Source organism: Lolium perenne, chromosome 2 (assembly GCF_019359855.2).
Source record: "Lolium perenne isolate Kyuss_39 chromosome 2, Kyuss_2.0, whole genome shotgun sequence".
NCBI lineage: Eukaryota > Viridiplantae > Streptophyta > Magnoliopsida > Poales > Poaceae > Lolium > Lolium perenne.
In genome coordinates, this window is record NC_067245.2 from 304,107,213 (window position 1) to 304,129,067 (window position 21,855).

The following is a 21,855-nucleotide window of genomic DNA, read 5'->3' on the forward strand; positions in this document are numbered from 1 at the left end:
AAATATGAAAACAAAGGATTGGTGTTTTTATACTAGCGATTTTGCGATATTTTTCCCTACATTGTATATATGTACCCGCAATTGGTGATGTTTAGGCTACCTTTAAGTACGATTTGTTGGTGTTTATTCCGTCTACCACCCAACGCCACACATCTTTCTCAGCTCAATGTAAACCGAGTTGTCAATATTTATACAAATTTGCCTAGGATATATTGCAATGATACTTCTATAGCGAACCTCGTGGCATCCATCTACTAAGACAACAACCATCTAGAAGTACCACAATTTCTTCACTACTAACTCAAATATAAAATCGGTAAATTGCCAATCAGCTACCACACCCACCATCAAAAGAACATGGCACCCTCCACCATCCACCACTAAACTAATGCCCAAAGCCATCCACTAATTAAACCACCATCTAGAAAACCATATTTCCCATCACAAACACCTCAAGGGTCGAGAACACACACAAAACAAAACAACAACATCGTGAGACATTTTGGGTGCGACGAGCGTGTGCACCAAGGAAAAAGAAACACGGCAGCAACGGTGACGGTGTCCAGCCAGATACGCTACGGGATTCCGCTGCCGTAAACCCTGCCTGCCTCCCTCCCTATCCCCCCCAAACCCCAGCCGCTCGCTCGCTCGCCTCATGCTCGCCCGCGCCGCCGCCGCCGCCGCCTGCCCCGACCCCTAGCCGCGGTTGCCCAGCACGGCGCCCTGCGGCTTCGGCTGCGGCGGCGGGGGAGCGGGAAGGGTCGGAGGAGGAGGCAGCGGGGAGCGGCTCAGGCGGCTCGTGCACTCCGTCGCCATGGCCCCGCCGCCGCCCGCGCCCGCGCAGCTCCGCAGGTGCCCCTGCTCCGCCGCCCTCCCCTTCCACCGCCGCCTCCCCCGCCGCCGCTCCGTCGCCTCGCCCTTCCTCGGCAGCGGAAGGTCGTAGCCGCCCTCCCGTGCACTTTGCATTTTCGTACTAGTATTTATTTAATTTTCTCGGTAAAGCTTGTGCTTATTGGCTGTATGCTTGTGCCGTGGTGGTTGAGTTAATCATTGGGCTCGACATGCTTAGGGTGATTCAATTAGGTGCTGTGTCAGATTAACCCGTTGCTGGTGTCGATAGCGATGTCCCTGTGCGATTACTGATTGTAGTGTGTTTCTGCTGGAAGGGTTAGTGTGCCACTGTGTCATGTCATCTTCCGGGTGAACACTAGTAGTTCTGTAGCCTGTATGCATGAGCTTGAGCTATTGCATATTCTCCCCTGGGGGTGACGTTTGTGCTATTTTTGTTTCAGCTATCGAGCTGTTGCATCTGCCCCTCTGGACTGACATTTGAGCTACTCTTTTTGATGCATCACGTTGGTGTTCTGTGCCTAACGTCGGAAATGGTTAGGGTCATTGGATTGGGTGCTGTGTTGGATTAACCCATTGCTGGTGTCGATAGTGACGTCCATGTGTGATGATTACTGATTGTATTGTGTTTCTGCTGGAAGGATTAGTGTGCCTCCGTGCCATGTCATCTTCAGGGTGAACACTAATAGTTTCTAAGAATCAATCCGGAAATGAGTGAGGCAGTGAGCTAGCATTTGGCACTCCTAGCTGTACATTTTTTTTGCAGCCACATGTATGAGCTTGAGCTATTGCATCTGCCCCCCTGGGGTGATGTTTGAGCTATTTACTTACTGTTTGAGCTATCGAGCTGTTGCATCTAATTTTGAGCTACTAATTTTGATGCATTGTGTTGGTGTTCTGTCCCTAACACCGGAAATGGTTATGACTGGCAGGCAGGGATACTCTCACAGTCCAGGTCTCCGAACGGGGGATAGTAAAGGCCTCATGCCTGGACTTAGTTTCAAGTGGCAGGCGCAAATCAACACGCAAATTAAACAAAGCGATGCGCGTGAATGGTTGGAGGAGAGCAAGAGGCTATGTTCTATCAGAATCACCAACAACGTCCTGAATCATGTTTATAATGGTTCCTTGGAAGATTGCAGTGTAAGAGAAAGAATGGCTACCAACTCTGTTGCAAAGAGACACGGCAGTGTGGAATTGGCAAAGAATCATGTCATGAGTCCTACCGCAAGTGCTGCGTCAGCAGTAACCAGCGCTGTTAGTGATGAAATTGAACCTCTGAACAGGTCTATTCGCTCTGAAGTGGGGATCCGCTGGCCTAATGGTTCCAATATTGATGCTTCTCTGGCAGAGATTTCCGATGCCAAACAGACCCTGCAGTTTGATGGCAAGGCTAGAGATGGTTATGGTGAAGTTGAGCATGAATGCACAGCCAAGACAACGGTCAATGATGACATTAAACCACTGAACATGCCTAGTGGTTCTCAAGTGGAGATCCAGTCGCCTAATGGTTCCAAGATTGATGCTTCTCTGCCAAAGATTCGTAAAGTAAAAAAGAGCCCTCGATCTGCTTCTGCTGACAAGCCCGTAGATGGTCATAATGATGCTGAGAATGAATGCACAGACAAGACAATGGTACAGCCTTCTCCAGCTAAAGCTCCCTTGTCTGAAGAAGCTAAAGAAGCACGGAAGGCTCTTGCTACCATCTACGACAAAGTTCTGGTGGTTGACACTGTCGAGTCAGCTAGGAGTGTTGTTCAGTTACTTACCACCAAGTACAAGAGCTTTATTCATGCATGTGACACAGAGGTAATGCATGCAAATTATTTTGTGACTAGAAAGGGGTTATCTTCACATTTATGTGTCATTGCTTGTTGCCTAATATTAACATTTTTTATTTGAACAGTAGATAATGATTTTACCTGAAACTGCCCCCTTTACTATGAGGTGTCATGGTTCTACGTATAGTCCCACAACCCACTGCCTATGCAGTTATGCTGCTTCTCAGTTCTAACTATCCACGCCAAACAAGGGCAAAAGTCAGACTAATAGGTGCCCTCATTAATAATAAACATCATTAGTTGGTGCCCACTATCACCTTGATTTAATGATATATAATATTGCTCGAAATTGAGTTATGTTAAAAAGTTCTTACATTTTGAGCACATCATGATTTCTAGCGAGCGTCATGATTCATGGTTGTACAATGCTATGCAGGTAGCAAATATTGATGTTAAACAAGAGACACCAGTTGGCCATGGAGATATCACATGCTTTAGCATCTATTCTGCCAGCTCTGACGCTGAAGCTGATTTTGGAAATGGTAAAACATGCATTTGGGTTGATGTACTGGATGGTGAAAAAGATGTCCTCATGGAGTTTGTCCCCTTTTTTGAAGACCCGTTGATCCGGAAGGTGCATCTTTCTTTCTTGCTTGCTTTTTTTTCTGATGCAAGGAAATAAATTCAGGCTTGTTTGCTCTTCTTTATGTGCCTTATGCAGTACACATGCAACAAATAACAAGATCATCATTGCATGTTTGCAACTACAGAAATAGTTCAGAACATGTGTGACTGCATCACGATCAGCTGTTTAAGCTATGTTCTACAAGCGTGCAACTTCATGGATTACAGATGCTTTTATTAAATGTTATTTTTTTCGCCTCACTCTAGAGTCTAGACTAATATTACTTCTTTTTGTCGTTCTTAGCTAACTCTACTATTTCTATGGACTTATAGGATTACTAATCTACATTGTTAGCTAATTCTTTATAGTTTTCTAAAGAAGCATCTCGTTTTCCTCATCTAGGTTTGGCACAACTATAGTTTTGATAACCATGTTATTGAGAACTACGGGATCAAAGTTGCTGGATTTCATGCCGATACAATGCATCTTGCACGGCTTTGGGACTCTTCAAGAAGATTGGACGGAGGATATTCACTTGAAGGACTCACAAATGATAACCGAGTCATGGGAGTTGTCCCAAAGGAGCTACAAAAGATTGGAAAGAGATCAATGAAAACCATCTTTGGAAGGAAAAAGATTAAAAAGGATGGTACCGAAGGAAAAATAACTACCATGGAGTCTGTTGAGACTTTGCAGAGAGAGGACAGAGAGCTGTGGATCAGCTATTCCTCTTTAGATTCAATGAGTACTTTGAGGCTTTACGAAAGCTTGAAAAGCAAGCTTGAAAAAAAGCACTGGACTTTTGATGGTTGCCCCAGAGGTTCATTGTATGATTTCTATGAGGAGTATTGGCGTCCTTTTGGTGCCATTCTTGTAAAAATGGAAACAGCTGGAATGCTTGTCGACCGTGCTTACCTGGCAGAGATTGAAAAAGTTGCTGTTGCACAACGAAAAGTAGCTGCTGATAAGTTTCAGAAATGGGCGTCTAAACATTGCCCTGATGCAAAGTACATGAATGTCAATAGTGATACCCAGATTCGGCAGCTCTTCTTTGGTGGCATAGAGAATAGGTACAATTATCACTCTGTTTTCGTTCCTTTTAATATTAATTTGGTTTTGACATATACATGATGCTATGCTTTCTCGGAAGATATCTGACATAAGTATCTTTGTCAGGATGTAGTTAAATTAGGTACTTATCCATGCTCTAGCCAGTTTATCCATTAGACATGATTAGCACTTCACAGAAGTGTTCGATTAGGTATGAGCTGTGCGTGTTTAAAATTACCGAGAAGAAAAAGAGATAGACTTGATGTGTCTACCTTTTCTACCTAGTCTAGACATTATTTGCATGCAACTCCTAGAGAATTGATTTGTTCTTATTTAATCTTTCTGCAGGCGCACCCCTGGTGATTTTTTGCCAAAGAGTAGAACTCTTAAAGTGCCAAATGATGATAACACAGTTACAACGGGAAAGAAGGCTCCAAAATATCGTACAATTGAACTTTTCAGCATTGTAGAAGATCTGGAACCTGAGATATTCACTGCAAGCGGTTGGCCTTCAGTCAGTGGGGATGCACTGAGAAATTTGGCTGGGAAACTGAAAACTGATCTTGCTTACACAATGGACGTTACAGAGGATGATGAATATGTGAGTGATTCAGAAAATTTTGCGGATGATGTAGAAGATATTTCCGCATACGGGACTGCATACAAAGCATTTGGAGGAGGAAACAAAGGAAAGGAAGCATGTTATGCCATTGCAGCTCTCTGTGAGATCTGTTCTATTGATTCGTTGATATCCAACTTTATTCTTCCCTTACAGGTGAGCTGGCTCCACTTGCTGATTGCTGTAGTTGTCCCTCTTCACTGTGCCAGTTTCGTTCTAGTGGCTACCGTCAACTATTATGGCCTTACTTTTCTATCTGGTTCTTAATCTTAAATATCTTGCTTGTTCACATAGGGAAATCGTATATCCTGTAAGGAGGGAAGGATCCACTGCTCATTAAATATCAACACAGAAACTGGGCGTTTGTCAGCAAGGGCGCCAAATTTACAGGTTACTATCTTTTGCGTTTTGTCAGGGGAGTTTTTGCATGCCTGTGTTAATATAATGTTGTTCTCGAGGTTGAGACTTAGCTTTTGTCTATTTGCATCTGATATAGAAGTAAACTTTCAGAATAGTATGTAATATTTGAAGTTCATGCATGGTTATGGAGTTCAAATGGTGTCAGTTTCTGATACTCCAATGTTCGCTTGGGCAAGCACTGTAAAACTTAGATGTTGTTAATTACCGAGGGCCTGATGTACAGATGGATGCACATGCACATCTTTATTCATTAAAGTTTACTAAACACTTGCTAAATAAAACTTATCTAATTGAGCTTGCTCAGTGGTCATTGGGCCCTTTTTATTCATTAATTGAGCGCTATCAAAAGCAAGCATGTGTATTCAATGAATGTAATGGCTCAGTAATAATCTGATCATGCTGCATCATTTGTCATATTGATGAGATGGTTTTAAATGCTGTACAATCTGGGCCAGTTATTGTAGATCTTGGTATTGTTTTCGATATACCACCAAAATAACTTATTGAACTCTTGACAATTCCTTCATGGCAGAATCAACCTGCACTTGAAAAGGACCGGTACAAAATCCGTCAAGCTTTTGTTGCAGCTCCGGGGAACTCTCTTATTGTTGCTGATTATGGTCAGGTATGCTAGTAACACTCAAGAAAGATTACTGAATGTTTCTAAACTGATATGATTAAAAAGAAAAATGACATACTTCTGTTTCCTGCAGCTGGAGCTCAGGATCCTGGCACATCTTGCTAATTGTAGAAGTATGTTAGATGCTTTCAAAGCTGGTGGTGACTTCCATTCCCGGACAGCCATGAATATGTACCAGCATATTCGTGATGCTGTTGAGGAAGAGAGAGTGCTTCTTGAGTGGGATCCTCAACCTGGTCAAGAGAAACCCCCCGTGCCGATGTTGAAGGTAAATCCAGTTTCAATAATATTTCTAGAAGTTATTGTGACATCATTTTGAAATTTTTCACTTTTAGACCCAACTCTAAAATTGTTTTCAAGTTTGAAAAATGAAGTTGTCCTAGAATCCACGGTGGAAAAGTAGATGTTGTTTCTTAAGCTTACGTATAACAATGATCAGGCATGTCCCATTATTGTTTTCATTCCCTCCACTTTCCATATCATTCAGTAGTATTCTGACTACCCTATTTCAGAGTGTGGAGGTTCGAGTCCTCTTCAAGGCATAATATGGACAATGCTCATTCAATCAGCATTCCCCATAGCAGTATTCCGAAAATCTGCGCCTGGCGCTCTCCTCTATGTTCTGAGGTCCTTAACCATCGCCCTGAGAAAAGTAGACAGTAAAAGCCAAAATAGGCTAAATATAGCCTGAACAATCCTAAAAATCCCTCGAAGGAGATAATAAAGAACCCAAAGCAAATGGTATCCTACTGCAAGGGTGGTCTTAAGAATCCAAAAGAGGTTGCTCAGAAGAGCTAGATGTATTCCAACCGCTATTACTCTCGCGTAAAGACTTCTTTTTACGTGACAGGAAAAAATGACTACGAATTCCCCCTTTTGTTTGTGAATATCCTGCGGAGTTTGCTATAATTAGTCTCACCTTTAGGATGATATTTTGTGACTGGTCAATTCCTCTACTATTAAGTTGGTATATTTCTTTGTGAACACTCTTATCCTCTGTTCTTAGATTCCATGCCTCTGTCTTACTTCGAGGCTTGTTTTTCACTTCTCATTTTTGGGGTTGGACAAGTGTCACATCTGTTTGGACCCCGAACTTAGCTTTACTTTCGAATGAATGTTTATTTTATGTATGATGTGTTTTTTTTATAGCAACCGGCAGGAGCACTGCCTTTTTCATTAAGAAGAGGGAATTCTGTACAGGGAGGGCCTTTTTTTAGGGGGGGGGGGGGACATTCCGAGGAAACCCCAAGATAGGAAAAGTACCACTCAGTCGTTTGGAGCCGCTGCCAGGGCAGTTACCCCAAAGGCCAAAGCACGCTGCCTAATGTCCTCATTCGCAGTGTATCTTAAATAAAAAACTTAGCTTCAGTAGTATCTTAATGTCACATGTATATTTCCCCTCAGTTTTTTTTTTTTTTTGAATTGTATCTTCAATTGATTACTCTAATTGTGTTAACTTCAATCTGTTTCAGTTCACATGATGCTCTATTTAATGTTCTGTGCATTTCTTTGGAACTAGATCCAGGAAATGTAAATATTATTTTACTTGTGAACTAAGTTTGATGTTTTACTTGTGATTTAGGATGCCTTTGGTGCTGAGAGAAGGAAAGCTAAGATGCTCAATTTCTCCATCGCATATGGAAAAACAGCTAATGGGCTTGCTCGGGATTGGAAGGTACAAATTTGACAAATACACCTCTTCAGTTAATCAAGGTTCAAAAAAGCGCTGAGCGCTAAGCGAGCGGTGAGGCTCAGCCTGCTCAAGCGTTCAGGGTAGAAGCGTACAGACCCATCAGCATCGCTTGAGTTGCTGATCAGTACCGGTGGCACCGACCCATCAGCATCTGGATCGGCATCCATTATACAGTACCTACAAACAAGATTGCAAGATTATCTTAGCACTAGCAGCAGCTAACAACTAACTTAAGCAGTACCAACAGTCAACTAATCAGTAAATTCAGTACAACTAATCTAACTTGATTAGCCCAGCAGCTGAGAAGCAACAGCACACATCAGGCAGCAGCACAGCAACAGAGCAACCTAAGCAGTACACGCATGACCAGCAGAGAGCACGCAGTAGCAGATCAAGCCATCGAGGCATCTGTCCAGCAGTCCAGCCAAAAGTCGATTACTAGCACTAGCATACAGACACACTAGTCTAGAAAACTAGAAAAGAAAGGGGATAGGGAAATACAGACCTGATGTGCGCGGTAGCCGATGGCCGGCGTCGAGGACGAGCTCGATCTGGGGGCCTGGGGCTTTTGGGCACCTGGCCGGAGAGGAGATGAAGGGGGCTGCTTGGAGGAGAGGAGCCGACGTCATGGTGGCCTGGAGGAAGAGGCGGAGGGCGGCGGAGGAGGTCCTTCACCGGCGGCGGATGAGGAGCTGCAGCGGGTCAGGCGTAGCACGAGAAGCTGCGCCGCCTCTCTCTCTCCCTATATGGACGGGGGAATGGTTGATTGGAGTGCCAGGCAACCCTAATTGCGCCGTTTCCCTCCCACCTAGCCCTAAAATTTCCCGATTCCTGCCGGCTACCATAGACGCTCGAGCTCTGCTTTTCTTTCGCCTTCTATCGCTTCTGCGCGCTGAAGCGCACGCTCATCGCTTAATCGGGCCGCCTTTTCCGCTTCTCGCTTAATGTTACGCTTAGGCCTGAAACAGAGCGATACCCTTCCGCTATGCTCGCTTTTGCGCTTAAGCGCGACAAAGCGTACGCTTTTTTGAACGTTGCAGTTAATAGCAAGACCTTGAACTTCGGTGCAAACTTTGTTCTGTTACCAGTTTGGACTTCGGACTAGGTTCATACTGATCAGCTAGAAACTGGAAATTGTGATTAGTCATGTTCATTATATTCACTAGTGATACTCTTTAACATTTCAATGATTTTAATAGTTATCTCATTAACATATCACAGCTATAAATTCTCTCTCATTAATGGAACAGAACCATGGTCTTTTCTTCTTAGCTTTCCAGAAAGTATCACCCAAGTTGTAACCTGTTTCCTTCACAGGTAAAACTTAAGGAAGCACATGATACACTGGATCTCTGGTACAGAGATAGACAAGAAGTTTTGGAATGGCAAACGAAACAGAAAGAATTAGCACATGAGAAGTCTGAGGTATATACATTGCTTGGACGATCACGCCGTTTCCCCAACATGGCCTATTTGGCTAATAATCAAAAGAAGCACATCGAGCGTGCTGCTATAAATGCTCCTGTACAGGTAAATCTTGTCTAGTTCAAAAAAGAAAGTGGTCAAGCTTAATGTCGATACTAAATCTGTAGTTTTTGTAACACCGCAGGGAAGTGCAGCAGATGTTGCCATGTGTGCAATGCTTGAGATAGAGAGGAATAATCGTCTGAAGGAGCTTGGTTGGACCCTCCTATTGCAGGTATATATGCTTGTAAGCTTTTGTAGCACTGGAGGGTTTTCACCAGTTCAGTTTTCCTTTGATGCGGAAAAATAATAATTTGCACGGATGTTATGCCTCTGCCACCACTCCACTGTTGTTATTTTTTCTAGTCAAACTGGAGAACCGTCCATGATTTCAATAAAGGTGTCTTCTTGCGATTTTGAGTTCATTGACTGCAAGTCTGCAAGTGCACATGGAACACCTAGTTGGTTTTTATCTTTAAATGCGACATCTAGTTTCAAACCTAGCCGAACTAACAGATCCACCTTTCAGGTGCACGATGAAGTGATACTGGAAGGACCTTCAGAGTCGGCTGAGGTAGCCAAGGCGATAGTGGTCGAGTGCATGTCTAAGCCCTTCTACGGCACCAACATCTTGACGGTTGACCTGGCTGTTGATGCAAAATGTGCACAGAATTGGTACGCAGCCAAGTAGACTCCCGTTCTCCCCAGCATGGCGTAGTTGTGCCCCAGAAGTGCATCTACTCCAGTCAATTTTGGTCCGTTTTGAGCTGGTGTCAACTGCTTGGCCTATGTGCGGCATGCAGCAGCGAAGGCACTGTGTACACTACCAGTTAGGTTGAATAGCTGGACTATCCACACCCCTCTTAGTATGACTGAAGGTAGAGGAAAGTAGGAAAGACTTGGCATGCATATTGTCTATATGATTTCCTTAGTATGCAAATGTGTATTAGGTTAGATGAACTATTCTGCTAATGTGTATAACACGTCCATTGAGCTATAACTTGTTTGATCATTCCTGAAATGCAGCTCAGGATAAGCTTTCCCTCTAGGGATCTTCCATCTTTTGCATAATTTTTTTAGATGGTTTCTTGTCTTGATTTGCAAGCACTGCTTGCATCCAATTCCAGGCATGGCACGGCCGGTCCTAGCCTCATCTACACAAAAACAATGACATTAGCAGTGCACTTGGAGAGTCATGTTGGACCATGAATCCATGATAACTCTTCCTCCCGGCCTCTCTGGCAGGCTGTGTACCGTCTCATTCTTGCCACCATTCGCCATCTTTCATCTTTATTATCAAGCTTAACAATAGGACAGCTGGATCATAGATACTTCGCAGCAGCGAAAGGTGCAGAAACAAAGTCTTGATAACTTGGTAAAGATGCAGAGAAAAACGACGAAAAAGGGAAATTCACAATAGTCATGAACGGCAATTAACAGTTGGGTAATGTTATGCTTGTCAGTCATATAGCACTTTTTTTTTTTTGAAATAACCCTGGTTCCATTAAAAATGCAACCAATAGTTCAGTACGGGTCCGACCAGTCAGCATGTTCAGGTCCAGGTGATCGGCAGCAATTACCCACGCCGATGGTCCAACAGCACCAACAGCATCAGGTTGTCGTGCAACAGGCTCGAATCAGTCCTTGCACAGCAGTTTCCAGCTTCTGATGGTCGACGAAAGCTTGCTTAACATCAGTTTGACACATGACCATCTTAACCCCTAAAAACACATCTCATTACGAACTGTCATATAGCACCTATTTCTGTATCAAAACCAACCGTATATGACTCACCAACATATCTTCATACAAAACTGTGAAACAACAGATCAGACAAATGTCAGAATCGACAATGTCGATAGTGATTCAGTTAACAACACAAGATGGTGATCAGTCATAAGCTGTATGTTGCAAACTCATCCATACAACACTGTAAAACATAACAGATGGCACAAATATCAGAATCAACAATGTCGATGGTGATTCAGTCAATAACACAAGATGGGTAATTCAGTCACCTAGTTTATTTGTGTCTGTCCTTGAGATTCAAGATAGAGCTCTAGGAGTTGAGGAACATCTTGTTTGTATCTGTGTATGTACCTCTCCAAGAAGACGGCCTCCGGCAGCCTCACTACGGTGGCCAGGCTCGTCTTGCGGAGGACGATGCCTCTGGACCGCAGGGCCTGGAGGGCGCGGAGGCGCGGAGCCATGCGCTTGTCGACGCTGAATGTGAGCAGCACGGGGTTGTTGACGACGCACCCGAGGCCGCATTCCGTGCTCAGGAACTCCACCTTGCGCCGCAGCACCTCCTGGGAGCTGAACACGAAGCAGGGCGCGCGGCGGAACATGTCGGCGAACTGGTCGTCGGTGCACCCGAAGCCTGTCGTGACGACCGCCTTCTTGGTCTCGAAGGCGTGCACGCCGACGTTGTGGAGCGCGAAGAGGCACCACGGGTACATCCCGGAGGTGGGCGGGAGAGCCGCGGCGCAGGCCTCGTCGACGCGGGCGACGAGCGCCTTGAGCTTGTCGGGCGATTGCATGATGATGGTGGGCTGCAGGCGGACGAGGGCGGTGAGGCGGGCCTCGGGCAGGCCGACGGCGCGGAGCGTGGCGAGGTTCTTGAGGAGCAGGTCGACGGAGTACTTGAGCAGCCAGGCCTTGGCGAGCCATTTCATCAGCAAGGTGGTGGAGCCGAGGAGGTCGAGCCAGAGGAGGACCCTGGGGAGGAGGTTGGAGTGGACGCCGTAGGTGAGCGCGGAGGGGAAGAGCGCGAAGAGGCGGGCGGCGTCGGCGCGGCTGAGGCCGAGCGCGCGGAGGGCGGTGAACTTGGGGGCGAGGGTGGCGTCCACGTCGCTGAGGAGCAGCGCGGGCTTGTGGGACACGATGGCGCGCACCTGCGCCTTGCCGAGGCCCTGCGAGCGGAGGAAGGCGAGCACGGCGTCCGGCCTGTCGGCGGTGGCGAGGCTCGAGAACCGAGGGGCGGCTTTGGCGGCCGCCTCCGGCGAGAGGCCGCAGGTGGAGACGAGGTACTCTTCTGCCATGAAGTGCGGCTTGGAGGAGGTGGAGAAGCGGAGGTGGCCGGGGGAGTCGGGGATGGGGAGTGGGAGGAGCCGGGGTGGAAAGGGGACGGTCGCCAGGCGGCGGGCGAGACGCCGCAGCGCCATGGATGCGGCGGACGGACGGTGGCAGAGCTGTAAACCTGAACGATCTTGAATTCGTAAACGTCCATTGGAAACGGCTTCTATCCAGATACGCCTTCTAGAGCCCTTAGTGATAACAAATTGAAAAAAAAAAACGCAATCTGACCGCACGAAGCCTTCATCAATAGAATCATCTTGGAAGAAGAAAGAGTTCAAAAGCATCTAAGATTTGCATTTTAGACTTTTTTTTCGAGGGTACGTTAATAGCGTATAAAATCTTTATAGAAGATAGCAAAAAATCATTTACAAGATCGCCAGCCCCATCTGCTAACAGATGTGCCGGTTTCCTCCAACCCACACACACCACCTAAGCCTACTCTCGTGATATCGTCTCACTCCCTCCTTGCCTCGCCGTCCTCCTTGATATCGTCTCCACCAGCTGATGGACGCTAAGCTACTGTGTCTGGTTGTTGAACGCGCGCGCGTTCCTTTGCTTCCACAACGACCAAGCAATTAGGAGGGCGGCGTACCGAAGCCCCATCTATCCTTTGGAGTCACCAAAACCCTCGCGGCACTCCACCAATCCTCCAGATTGCTTTCTTGCGTTGGCTCCATGATGCTCAGCCCTGCAGCAATCAAGCACTCGAAACAAGTCTGCCTCGCATATGGACATTGCACTAGGATGTGCTCCACCGTATCCTCCTCTTGCAAGCACGTGAAGCATGTCAATGTTTGATCTTGCAACCCATGCCGATGTCTTCTATTGCAGAAGACAACAGCTAGCTCATGTATCTCTACAGTATATTATTTGCTATTTTAAATATATATATGGTATTAATTATAAAAAACTATGGCACCGAGGTGAGGCGAGTGCATGACCATGATGCAAAGGGAGGTCATCCATGAAGGCATGTAGCATCGAGATCTCATCTATGTTGGAAAGCCGAGATGGCATTGCAACAATATCTGCAAGAAAATCAAGTCTGTTGGATGGTAGTAAACACACGGACATAGACGTGTGACTGAGTGACTCAACATCATCTTTCTCTAGAGGTACGTCCTTGCACCATGAGACCCTTCCTCCAAGTTAAAAGGTCCACCAGAACCAAAGCTCCATATATCCAGTCACACAAACATCCATCGTCCCTAGAGGTCGTTGGAAACCCTCGCCGCAGGCTTTCAGTGGCGATTTGGGAAATTTGTGAAGGGGTTTGCCTTATATATATGTGTGTGGTGCCATTTCGGCCATAAATATGTAGTACCCAGATGCATTAGTTAGCAGGAGGATCCACAAACTACGGGAGTACATCCGAAGGGGCTTGCAGGTTTTAATGCAAATGAGAAAGGCCTATAAAAACCTAGAGCTAAAAGTAATTTTTGTGTTTGGTTGTGCTTGCAATGACCCAAACGAAGTAGAAGCTCCCACTTCAGGCTAAACAAGCAGACCCGCATGGGGGAGGCCTGCTAGGCTTGACCGTTGTGGCTACGTGAGCACATGAATTGACAGTTCCTATGAAGTTGACAGTTTCGATGGCTCTTGAACCAACACACTTGCACCTGGAACAAAAATTCTACAGTAAGCATCATTTTTCAATTGTCAGCAGAGCTAGAATTGTTGTGTAAAACTGTAAATATGGCCAAACTACTACATAACTAATATATCTGATTCTATTTAGTTTAAACACACAAGTACTATAGTATAGCTGAATCTAAATAATTTGAACACACAAGTACTGAATTCAGAGTACATAGTGACAGAAAAGGAAATCTCAATCGTGCACTACACTAGTAATCAACATGCCAGTAAAGATGTGCTCCCTAACTCCAAGTATAGATTGAAACGTAAAGAAATGTTCACATGAGCAATCTATTTGTGATATCAAGTGCAATTAATTACCAGTCCAGTAAGCATACAATGCAAGTTCCAGTTTGGCAAGTTGCACATTCATGTGGACAGTAAAACTAGTAACTGGTAGCACAGAGAAAATAACAACATAAACTAAGAATCAAACAGCAAGTTTCGAGCCCGTTTCCATGTCAGAAGTGCACTTTCCTTAACGATGTGCATTGTAACTGATATGAGCAATATAGGAGTCCATTTAATAAATGTCCCCTACACATATTACTTTCAGTTCTAGATATATGCAGTTAAAACTTGAAAAACCCAATACCAGAAACACCATGTGAGCAACCAATTCTAAGTACAGTTGACATAGAAAGATAGCTATTACAATTCCGAGCAACCAAATCCGTTGTGCGGACTGCGAAATTTTGAGCACAAAGTAATCAGAACTCGAGGAGCAGGACAAGTCGGAAATCCATTCGGGTACCTCGGTGGAGTGAGTGGAAACGGTGGCTGCGTCGATGGAAGGGGCGGAGATGCCGGCGGCGTAGGTTGGAGGGGCCACCCACAATCTCGATTGCAGCGACGAGTGGGGGCGGCCTGGCCGCGATCTGCGAGTCGATGCGGGGAAGCTGGGCGCCGGGGGTGGCGACGCGGAAGCAGGCGACGTGGTCCTCCAGCAGCCGCTCGTGAAGCGGGTGGGCCGCGACGGCCTTCTTCTCCCTCTCCGCGCTGTCGTTGCTCCCGCTCTGGGAGAAGCTAGGTTTTGGCGAGGAGGTTGCGGCCGGCGCGACGTCCATCGCGAGGCCGTGGTCGTGGTCGCGGGTGGGAAGAAGAGACACGGGGGAGAATATGGATGGCGCTGGCCGGTTACATGTCACCGGTGCTGGAGGAGACAGGGCGCGGCGGCGCTAGGGTTTCGAGAAGGGGAGGAGCTCCTCCATGGCTCGAGCGAGGATGTGGGGTGAGGTCGCGGTGGGAAAACGGGCAAATTCTAGGCACCGAAAAGTCAACTCGACCGCGAATTCTAGGCAGGTCATGGACATGTTGCATTTTCACCCCTTGAAAATGATAAATTAACCCGCAATCCGCTCGGGAAGACGAGAGCTGGCTGCCCTCGCTCGGGAGACGGGAGGAGGCGACACGCCCGCACGATCTCAACCCGTCTCGTGTTTTATTTTTTGCCCTGTTTTATTTTGTTAAGTGTAATAATTATAATTAGTAGATCTACGTGTAACTATAGGATTCTTTCCATCTAAAATGGGTTCTTTTTTAAAGAGAAGGCTCGAAAGCCCAGCTTTGAATTAACAAAGCCATCAACCGGCCAGGGATTACACAAGGCCCTCCGAATCACACAGCACTACACCACACCGCACACACTACGGCCGAAAGATACAAGGGAGCACTCTGAGAAGCTTACAACACTACGCTACAGCACAAGCACACGACTTGCAGAAGCGAAGACCACCGCTCCACGCCACCGAGGACGCCAAACCAGCGGGGCGCGACGAGTCACTGCCATGTGCAGAGAGGAAGCCTTGAGCGAGGAGAAGAACCCGGGACAAAGAGCACCAAACCTTCCTGTTCTCATGCCGAAGAGGGCCCCTACCCTCTCGCCATGGCTCGGAGGCGTCGAACCATCGGACATGAGAGAAGCTCACCCGAGAGCTGGAGAAGAGTTGGGCTCGAGAGCCAAGGACCTCCTGGAGCACGACCGCCATGACAAGAAGAGCACACCTCATCGGCCACACTGCCGCCGCCCTTGAGCAACCTAGAGCAGCAGGAAAGCCACCGGACACAACAGCAGATCACAGGCAGTGGCCATCGAGGCCCAAAGCACCCACCTTCGACTCCCCACCCGAACCACACATCTCCCCAGGCGACGCCTCCAAGGAGGTCACGGCGCAGCACGTCGACATCGCCCAATCGAGGGATTTTGGACTTTCGTCCGGGAGATGGGTCGGGGGTGGAAAGAGGGGTCGCAACGTCGCCTCCAAGGAGGAACCCGGCACCCGAGGGCGTCGACAACGCCGGGCCGGACCAGCCAGCCTAGGGTTTCCCCTGACCCAAACAGTCCACCAGCACCCCAAGCCCATAGCCGGCGGCGGCGCCACCAACAGCCGGAGCGGGCGGGGGAGAGGGGCAGGAGCACATACCACAGATCTTGACGCAGAGGACCGCGCCGCCGTCGACGCCCGCCGCCGCCTCACCTCCCGCGAGGTCGAGGACCAACACCAGAGCCGCCCGCCATGGCGCCCGCCGCAGGGCCCCATAGCCACACCTTCAGAGGCCGCTGCCTCAGATCCCGAGCCCCCCCCGGGGAAGCCGCCGGAGAGACCGCCCGCGAAGGAGAGGTCCGTCGAGCCGCCGCCCCGATCTTGGCGAGCCCCGCGCGGATTTCCTCCATCTAGCAGCCGCGGGAGGAGCGAGGGCTCAGATCCCCGCCGCCCCCTTCATCGGCGACGCGGCCTTCGGCCGGCGTCACCTCTGGGGGCGACGAGGAGGGGAGGGGGGAGGAGGGGAGGTCGGGTGGCGGCGCCGGTAGGGTTTCGCCCCCTCGGTCGCCTGGAGGGGGCGACGCGAGGGGAACGATTCGAGGAGCTCTCTAAAATGGGTTCTTGAAATAGTTTGACTATTTTTTTAGTGTTTAATAACTAATAATAAAATGAGGCACTTAGAAGTGCCATAAAACGTATATATCTATTGAGGCACTTAGAGAAGTGCCACAAAAGATATACAATTAGGGGCACTTGGTTAAAGTGCCTTTAATTGACACCTATTAGCCGCACTTTAACAAGTGCCTCGAGGAAAAGTACCTCTAAATCTATACCGTGTTGTTGTAGTGTTTGTTGCGAATCCCACTTATGGTCGTTTTTTTTCTGCGAATCCCACTCATGGTCATCGTCGTCTACTCGTTCGCTTTTCTTGCTTATATATACTCGGAGCCCGGTTGCCTCGGTCACTCGCTGCCAGCAACTGCTGAACTGCTCCTCTCCCTCACTTACCTACTGCTCCAGGTCCGATCTCAGGTCGACCCCTGCAAGATCAACCGCCACCACTAATGGCCTCCTCCGCTGACAACCGCCGCTTCAAGATTTTCGCGGCCGCTGACGGCTTCGTCGAGCAGCACAAGGACGCCATCGTTGCGCACCTCCGCGCCCACTCCTCCGTCGCCGAAGTCGTCGACCTCGGCGTCGATAAGTACTACTCCGCCGCTGCAGCCGTCGCCCGCAACGTCATCTCCTCATCGTCCGACCCCGCCCTCGAGGTCCGCGGCGTCGTCCTCTGCGGCACCGGCGCTGGTGTCACCATATTCGCCAACAAGTACCCCGGCGTGTACGCCACTCACTGCAGCTCGGTCGCCGACGCCGTCAACACCCGCTCCATCAACGCGTGCAACGTCCTGGCCCTCTCCGGGATGGCCACCCCGCCCGAGACGGCCGCGCTCATCGCCGACGCCTGGCTCGCCACCCCGTTTCGTGCTCCCTGCCCCGCGTCCGGGGACGCTCCCTGGCCGGAGGAGGTGCAGCAATTCTTCGACGTTGCACCTCAAGAGATGGCCTCCATCCCCCAGGGATCAGCCCCTGCCCCTGATGACTCCACCTGTGCCATCTGCTGCCTCAGGAAGGGGATGGAGTTTGAACCGTTGGATGCCATGCCCGGCGGCGAGATGCGAATTGTGCGCGAGAGCCCCACTTCGGCCTACGTCCGCTTCAAAGCTGGAAGTGTGGAGCCGGCTCACCACCACACTTTCGGCCACGACTTGGTTGTGATCAAGGGCAAGAAGAAGGTGTGGAACTTAACCAAGAACGAGAAGTATGACCTGGTTGACGGGGACTTCCTGTTCACGCCTGCCGGGGACGTGCACCGTGTGAAGTACTTGGAAGACACAGAGTTCTTCATCCGGTGGGACGGGCACTGGGACATATTCCTCGATGAAGACCTGGAAACTGCGCGCAATGCCATTGATGCCGAGCTCGGTGTGGCTGACATTGACAAGTGAGGAGGGCTTGCTGATGCGTGTGGATGTGTTATCTTGATGAGGGTTGCGATTTGTGAATGTGTTATCTTGTCCTTGCTCCTTTTTGCCATGTTTACTTCTGCAATGTCTGTTGCTGGTATGGTGTTGGATTATTGGCTAGGCTTGTGGGAGCAAAATGGTGATAATAGTGGTAGTGCCACACCTTGGTTATTCTCGTGCAATCTGAGTTTTACTGAATAAAATGCAGGTGCAAGATTTTCTTCAGACTTACGTTTCATGATCCCGACAATTATAACATTTTTTTGCGAGGAGACTATTATAACAGGTTATCAACTATGTTTCACGTCAATATTTTCAAATGTCAGTGTTAAGTGACATAAGATGATATTTTAGGCCATCGGGAGACATCGTTGGCTTAGTTTGCTTTCTGACTCAACAACCATGGACATATTAGTGGTTCTGGTCTCCATCTAAAGATTGGTGGAAAGCAACCTCTAAAATTGCAGCGACTTCCTTTGGATATTTGCCATATTGAATACGGGTGACTTAGTTTTCAGATATCGTCATCGAATCTCAGTTGCAACTATGTTGCAATTCATCATTGGCGTGAATCACGAGGCAAATTTACCGGTCATAGATATCGTCATAGATATTAGATTTTCATCCCAGAGATAGTGCCAATTCACAAAACAATGTCTTTAATAAGACCATTGCTAGACACAACGAATTAAGGTCTGGTCTTAGATTTTAAAACTCAAAGGTCACACTATGAAGTTCTCCTTTGATACTGCCACCACTTGCATACCGCTGAATCACCAAGCAAATTTCCCATTTTCGCAAAGACCTGAACCATCATTACTAGTTCTGAGCTCTCGGCTTTCATGAGATTCTCCGCCGCTAACTTCATCATGGAACAAAACATCTCCCAAGATGGCAATATATAGCAGATTTTGGCGCTGCTCCCTCCTGAAACAAAATGGTTAGAAAAAACATGGGTGCACACGACCAAATCCCATCCAATCAAGCAATTTCCAGGCATGATGCGCCAATGGAGTTTGTCGGCGGAGCCTTCTAGAACCCACCACTCCGGCAAGATCAAAGGAGACAAGCATCAATCAGATCTTCGTCTTGGCGCAAGAAGAACACTAGGAACACCACCATTATTCAGGGGAGCCAGCAGCCCCCACGCCACCACTCGTCGACCGACCCCCTCCGGGAGAAGAGGAGGTAAGCGAATGCATGAACCACGCACTCGCGCCGCCAACTGGACTTCGCCCCGAGCAAGATGCCAGCACGGCGTTGCAGTGAGGCCGACAGCTTGCAACGCGCCACCTCCCCACACATCTTCGAACGACTGGCGGCCACAACGAAGATAGATCTAGGTGGGAGCCTAGACCTACAGCTGCCGCGGCGCCCCATGCCTAGACGTCGAAGGGAAACCCCCGCCGCCACGAAAGAGCGTTGCCCTATCACCATGAGCGCGAACTCCACCTCGCGCAGGCGGCGACGTCTCGGCGCCGTCCCCAGCCTCCACCGACGATCCACCACTGCGATCCTTCGGCCCCGAGGCTCTGCCCGCGGTGTTTTATTCTTTCCTCGATCATATTTTTATAAGTTATCATTTATTTGTTGTTCACCAGTGGTCAAATTTTCAGCTCTTTGTTATTCAGAGTGCACTTTATTCGTCACCAGTTGTCAAAATTCTGTTACTGCCTTAATAATGGATTCTCGTATAGGTCCTTGATTTGGCTCCACTGCTAAGCAGCAACATCCAGTTGTAACATGGCAGCTTGTACTGCATTATGCATTCGACACATAAACTGCCATGTCAGGTTAATAGTCTGCTTATATTTTGTACTATAAATTATACACACATAAGAAACTTTCTCTGATGCTAACAATTGTAGGATAACGTTGCATAGAAAACAAAAAATTTTCCTATCGCGAACACGTAATCCAAGCCAAGATGCAATCTAGAAGACGGTAGCAACGAGGGGATGATCAAGACTAACCCTTGAAGAGATTCCAAAGCCTATAAGAGTAGGCTCTTATTGCTGCGGTAGACTATCACTTGCCGCTTGCAAAAGCGCGTAGAAGATCTTGATCACGATCGGTTCCGGCGCCACGAACGGGCATCACCTCCGTACTCGGTCACACGTTCGGTTGTTGATGAAGACGACGTCCACCTCCCCGTTCCAGCGGGCAGCGGAAGTAGTAGCTCCTCTTGAATCCGACAGCACGACGGCGTGGTATCGGTGGTGGTGGAGAAATCCGGCGGAGCTTCGCTTAAGCGTGCGGGATGTGGTGGAGGAGAGAGACCGCTAGGGTTTGGGGAGAGAGGGGGGTTGGGCGCCGGCCCTCTAAGGGGTGCGGCCAAGGCTGAGCCAAAGAGTGGCTGCCCCCCTCCCTCTCCTCCTCATTATATAGGTGGAAGCCCCAAGAGTTCTAGTCCAAGTCTTCGAATAAGACCCCAACACTAAAACCTCCCATATGTGGGAAACCTACTCAAGGAGGGAGTCCCACTCAAGGTGGGACTCCCACCTTTCCTTGAGGTGGGGTGGCCGGCCACCTCTAGGTGGAGCCCACCTGGGACTCCTCCTTTAGGGTTTGGCTGGTCAAGCTTGTGGAGTCCTTCCGGGACTCCACCTTCCATAGTGCGTTTCTTCCGGACTTTTCTAGAACCTTCTAGAACCTGCCATAAATGCACCGGATCATTTCCAAACTTGGAATATGACTTCCTATATATGAATCTTATTCTCCGGACCATTCCGGAACTCCTCGTGATGTCCGGGATCTCATCCGGGACTCCGAACAAATATTCGAACTCCATTCCATATTCAAGTTCTACCATTTCAACATCCAACTTTAAGTGTGTCACCCTACGGTTCGTGAACTATGCGGACATGGTTGAGTACTCACTCCGACCAATAACCAATAGCGGGATCTGGAGATCCATAATGGCTCCCACATATTCAACGATGACTTTAGTGATCGAATGAACCATCCACATACAATACCAATTCCCTTTGTCACGCGATATTTTACTTGTCCGAGGTTTGATCTTCGGTATCACTCTATACCTTGTTCAACCTCGTCTCCTGACAAGTACTCTTTACTCGTACCGTGGTATGTGGTCTCTTATGAACTCATTCATATGCTTGCAAGACATTAGACGACATTCCACCGAGAGGGCCCAGAGTATATCTATCCGTCATCGGGATGGACAAATCCCACCGTTGATCCATGTGCCTCAACTCATACTTTACGGATACTTAATCCCACCTTTATAGCCACCCATTTACGCAGTGGTGTTTGGTGTAATCAAAGTACCTTTAGGTACAAGTGATTTACATGATCTCATGGTCATAAGGACTAGGTAACTATGTATCGAAAGCTTATAGCAAATAACTTAATGACGAGATCTTATGCTACGCTTAATTGGGTGTGTCCATTATATCATTCATACAATGACATAACCTTGTTATTAATAACATCCAATGTTCATGATTATGAAACTAATCATCCATTAATCAACAAGCTAGTTAAGAGGCATACTAGGGACTTCTTTGTTTGTCTACATATCACACATGTACTAATGTTTCGGTTAATACAATTATAGCATGATATATAAACATTTATTATAAACATAAAGATATAAATAATAACCATTTTATTATTGCCTCTAGGGCATATCTCCTTCAGTCTCCCACTTGCACTAGAGTCAATAATCTAGTTTACATTTGTAAAGA

At 47.8% G+C, this 21,855-nt stretch overlaps 4 protein-coding genes across 5 annotated transcripts; 2 read left to right on the forward strand and 2 right to left on the reverse strand.

Moving 5' to 3' along the window:
* Nucleotides 1–539: 539 nt before the first annotated feature.
* LOC127336982 (DNA polymerase I A, chloroplastic) lies at nucleotides 540–10,198 on the forward strand. Its single transcript, XM_051363842.2, has 12 exons — nucleotides 540–936; nucleotides 1,782–2,658; nucleotides 3,067–3,264; nucleotides 3,658–4,325; nucleotides 4,654–5,080; nucleotides 5,219–5,314; nucleotides 5,877–5,969; nucleotides 6,058–6,252; nucleotides 7,567–7,659; nucleotides 8,995–9,207; nucleotides 9,287–9,376; nucleotides 9,671–10,198. Exons 1-12 carry the CDS (start codon nucleotides 815–817, stop codon nucleotides 9,830–9,832), a joined length of 3,234 nt encoding a protein of 1,077 aa, XP_051219802.1. The 5' UTR covers nucleotides 540–814; the 3' UTR covers nucleotides 9,833–10,198.
* Nucleotides 10,199–10,550: 352 nt separating this feature from the next.
* LOC127336979 (uncharacterized) lies at nucleotides 10,551–12,350 on the reverse strand. 2 transcript variants are annotated; one of them, XM_071826783.1, is made up of 2 exons: nucleotides 11,242–12,350; nucleotides 10,551–10,862 (listed from the first exon to the last, which is right to left on the reverse strand). In XM_071826783.1, the coding sequence occupies exons 1-2, from the start codon at nucleotides 12,303–12,305 to the stop codon at nucleotides 10,856–10,858; spliced, it is 1,071 nt and encodes a 356-aa protein (XP_071682884.1). In that variant the 5' UTR covers nucleotides 12,306–12,350; the 3' UTR covers nucleotides 10,551–10,855. The 2 variants fall into 2 exon arrangements, with proteins under 2 accessions (XP_071682884.1, XP_051219800.1); XM_051363840.2 differs by lacking the exon at nucleotides 10,551–10,862 and adding an exon at nucleotides 11,007–11,071 and having other exon boundaries at nucleotides 11,160–12,350.
* Nucleotides 12,351–12,678: 328 nt separating this feature from the next.
* On the reverse strand, nucleotides 12,679–15,112 carry LOC127336980 (homeobox protein knotted-1-like 2). Its single transcript, XM_051363841.2, has 2 exons — nucleotides 14,612–15,112; nucleotides 12,679–13,838 (listed from the first exon to the last, which is right to left on the reverse strand). Exons 1-2 carry the CDS (start codon nucleotides 14,922–14,924, stop codon nucleotides 13,792–13,794), a joined length of 360 nt encoding a protein of 119 aa, XP_051219801.1. The 5' UTR covers nucleotides 14,925–15,112; the 3' UTR covers nucleotides 12,679–13,791.
* Nucleotides 15,113–17,104: 1,992 nt separating this feature from the next.
* Nucleotides 17,105–18,401, forward strand: LOC127330845 (DNA damage-repair/toleration protein DRT102-like). Its single transcript, XM_051356923.2, has one exon. The coding sequence runs from the start codon at nucleotides 17,186–17,188 to the stop codon at nucleotides 18,125–18,127; it is 942 nt and encodes a 313-aa protein (XP_051212883.1). The 5' UTR covers nucleotides 17,105–17,185; the 3' UTR covers nucleotides 18,128–18,401.
* Nucleotides 18,402–21,855: the final 3,454 nt, after the last annotated feature.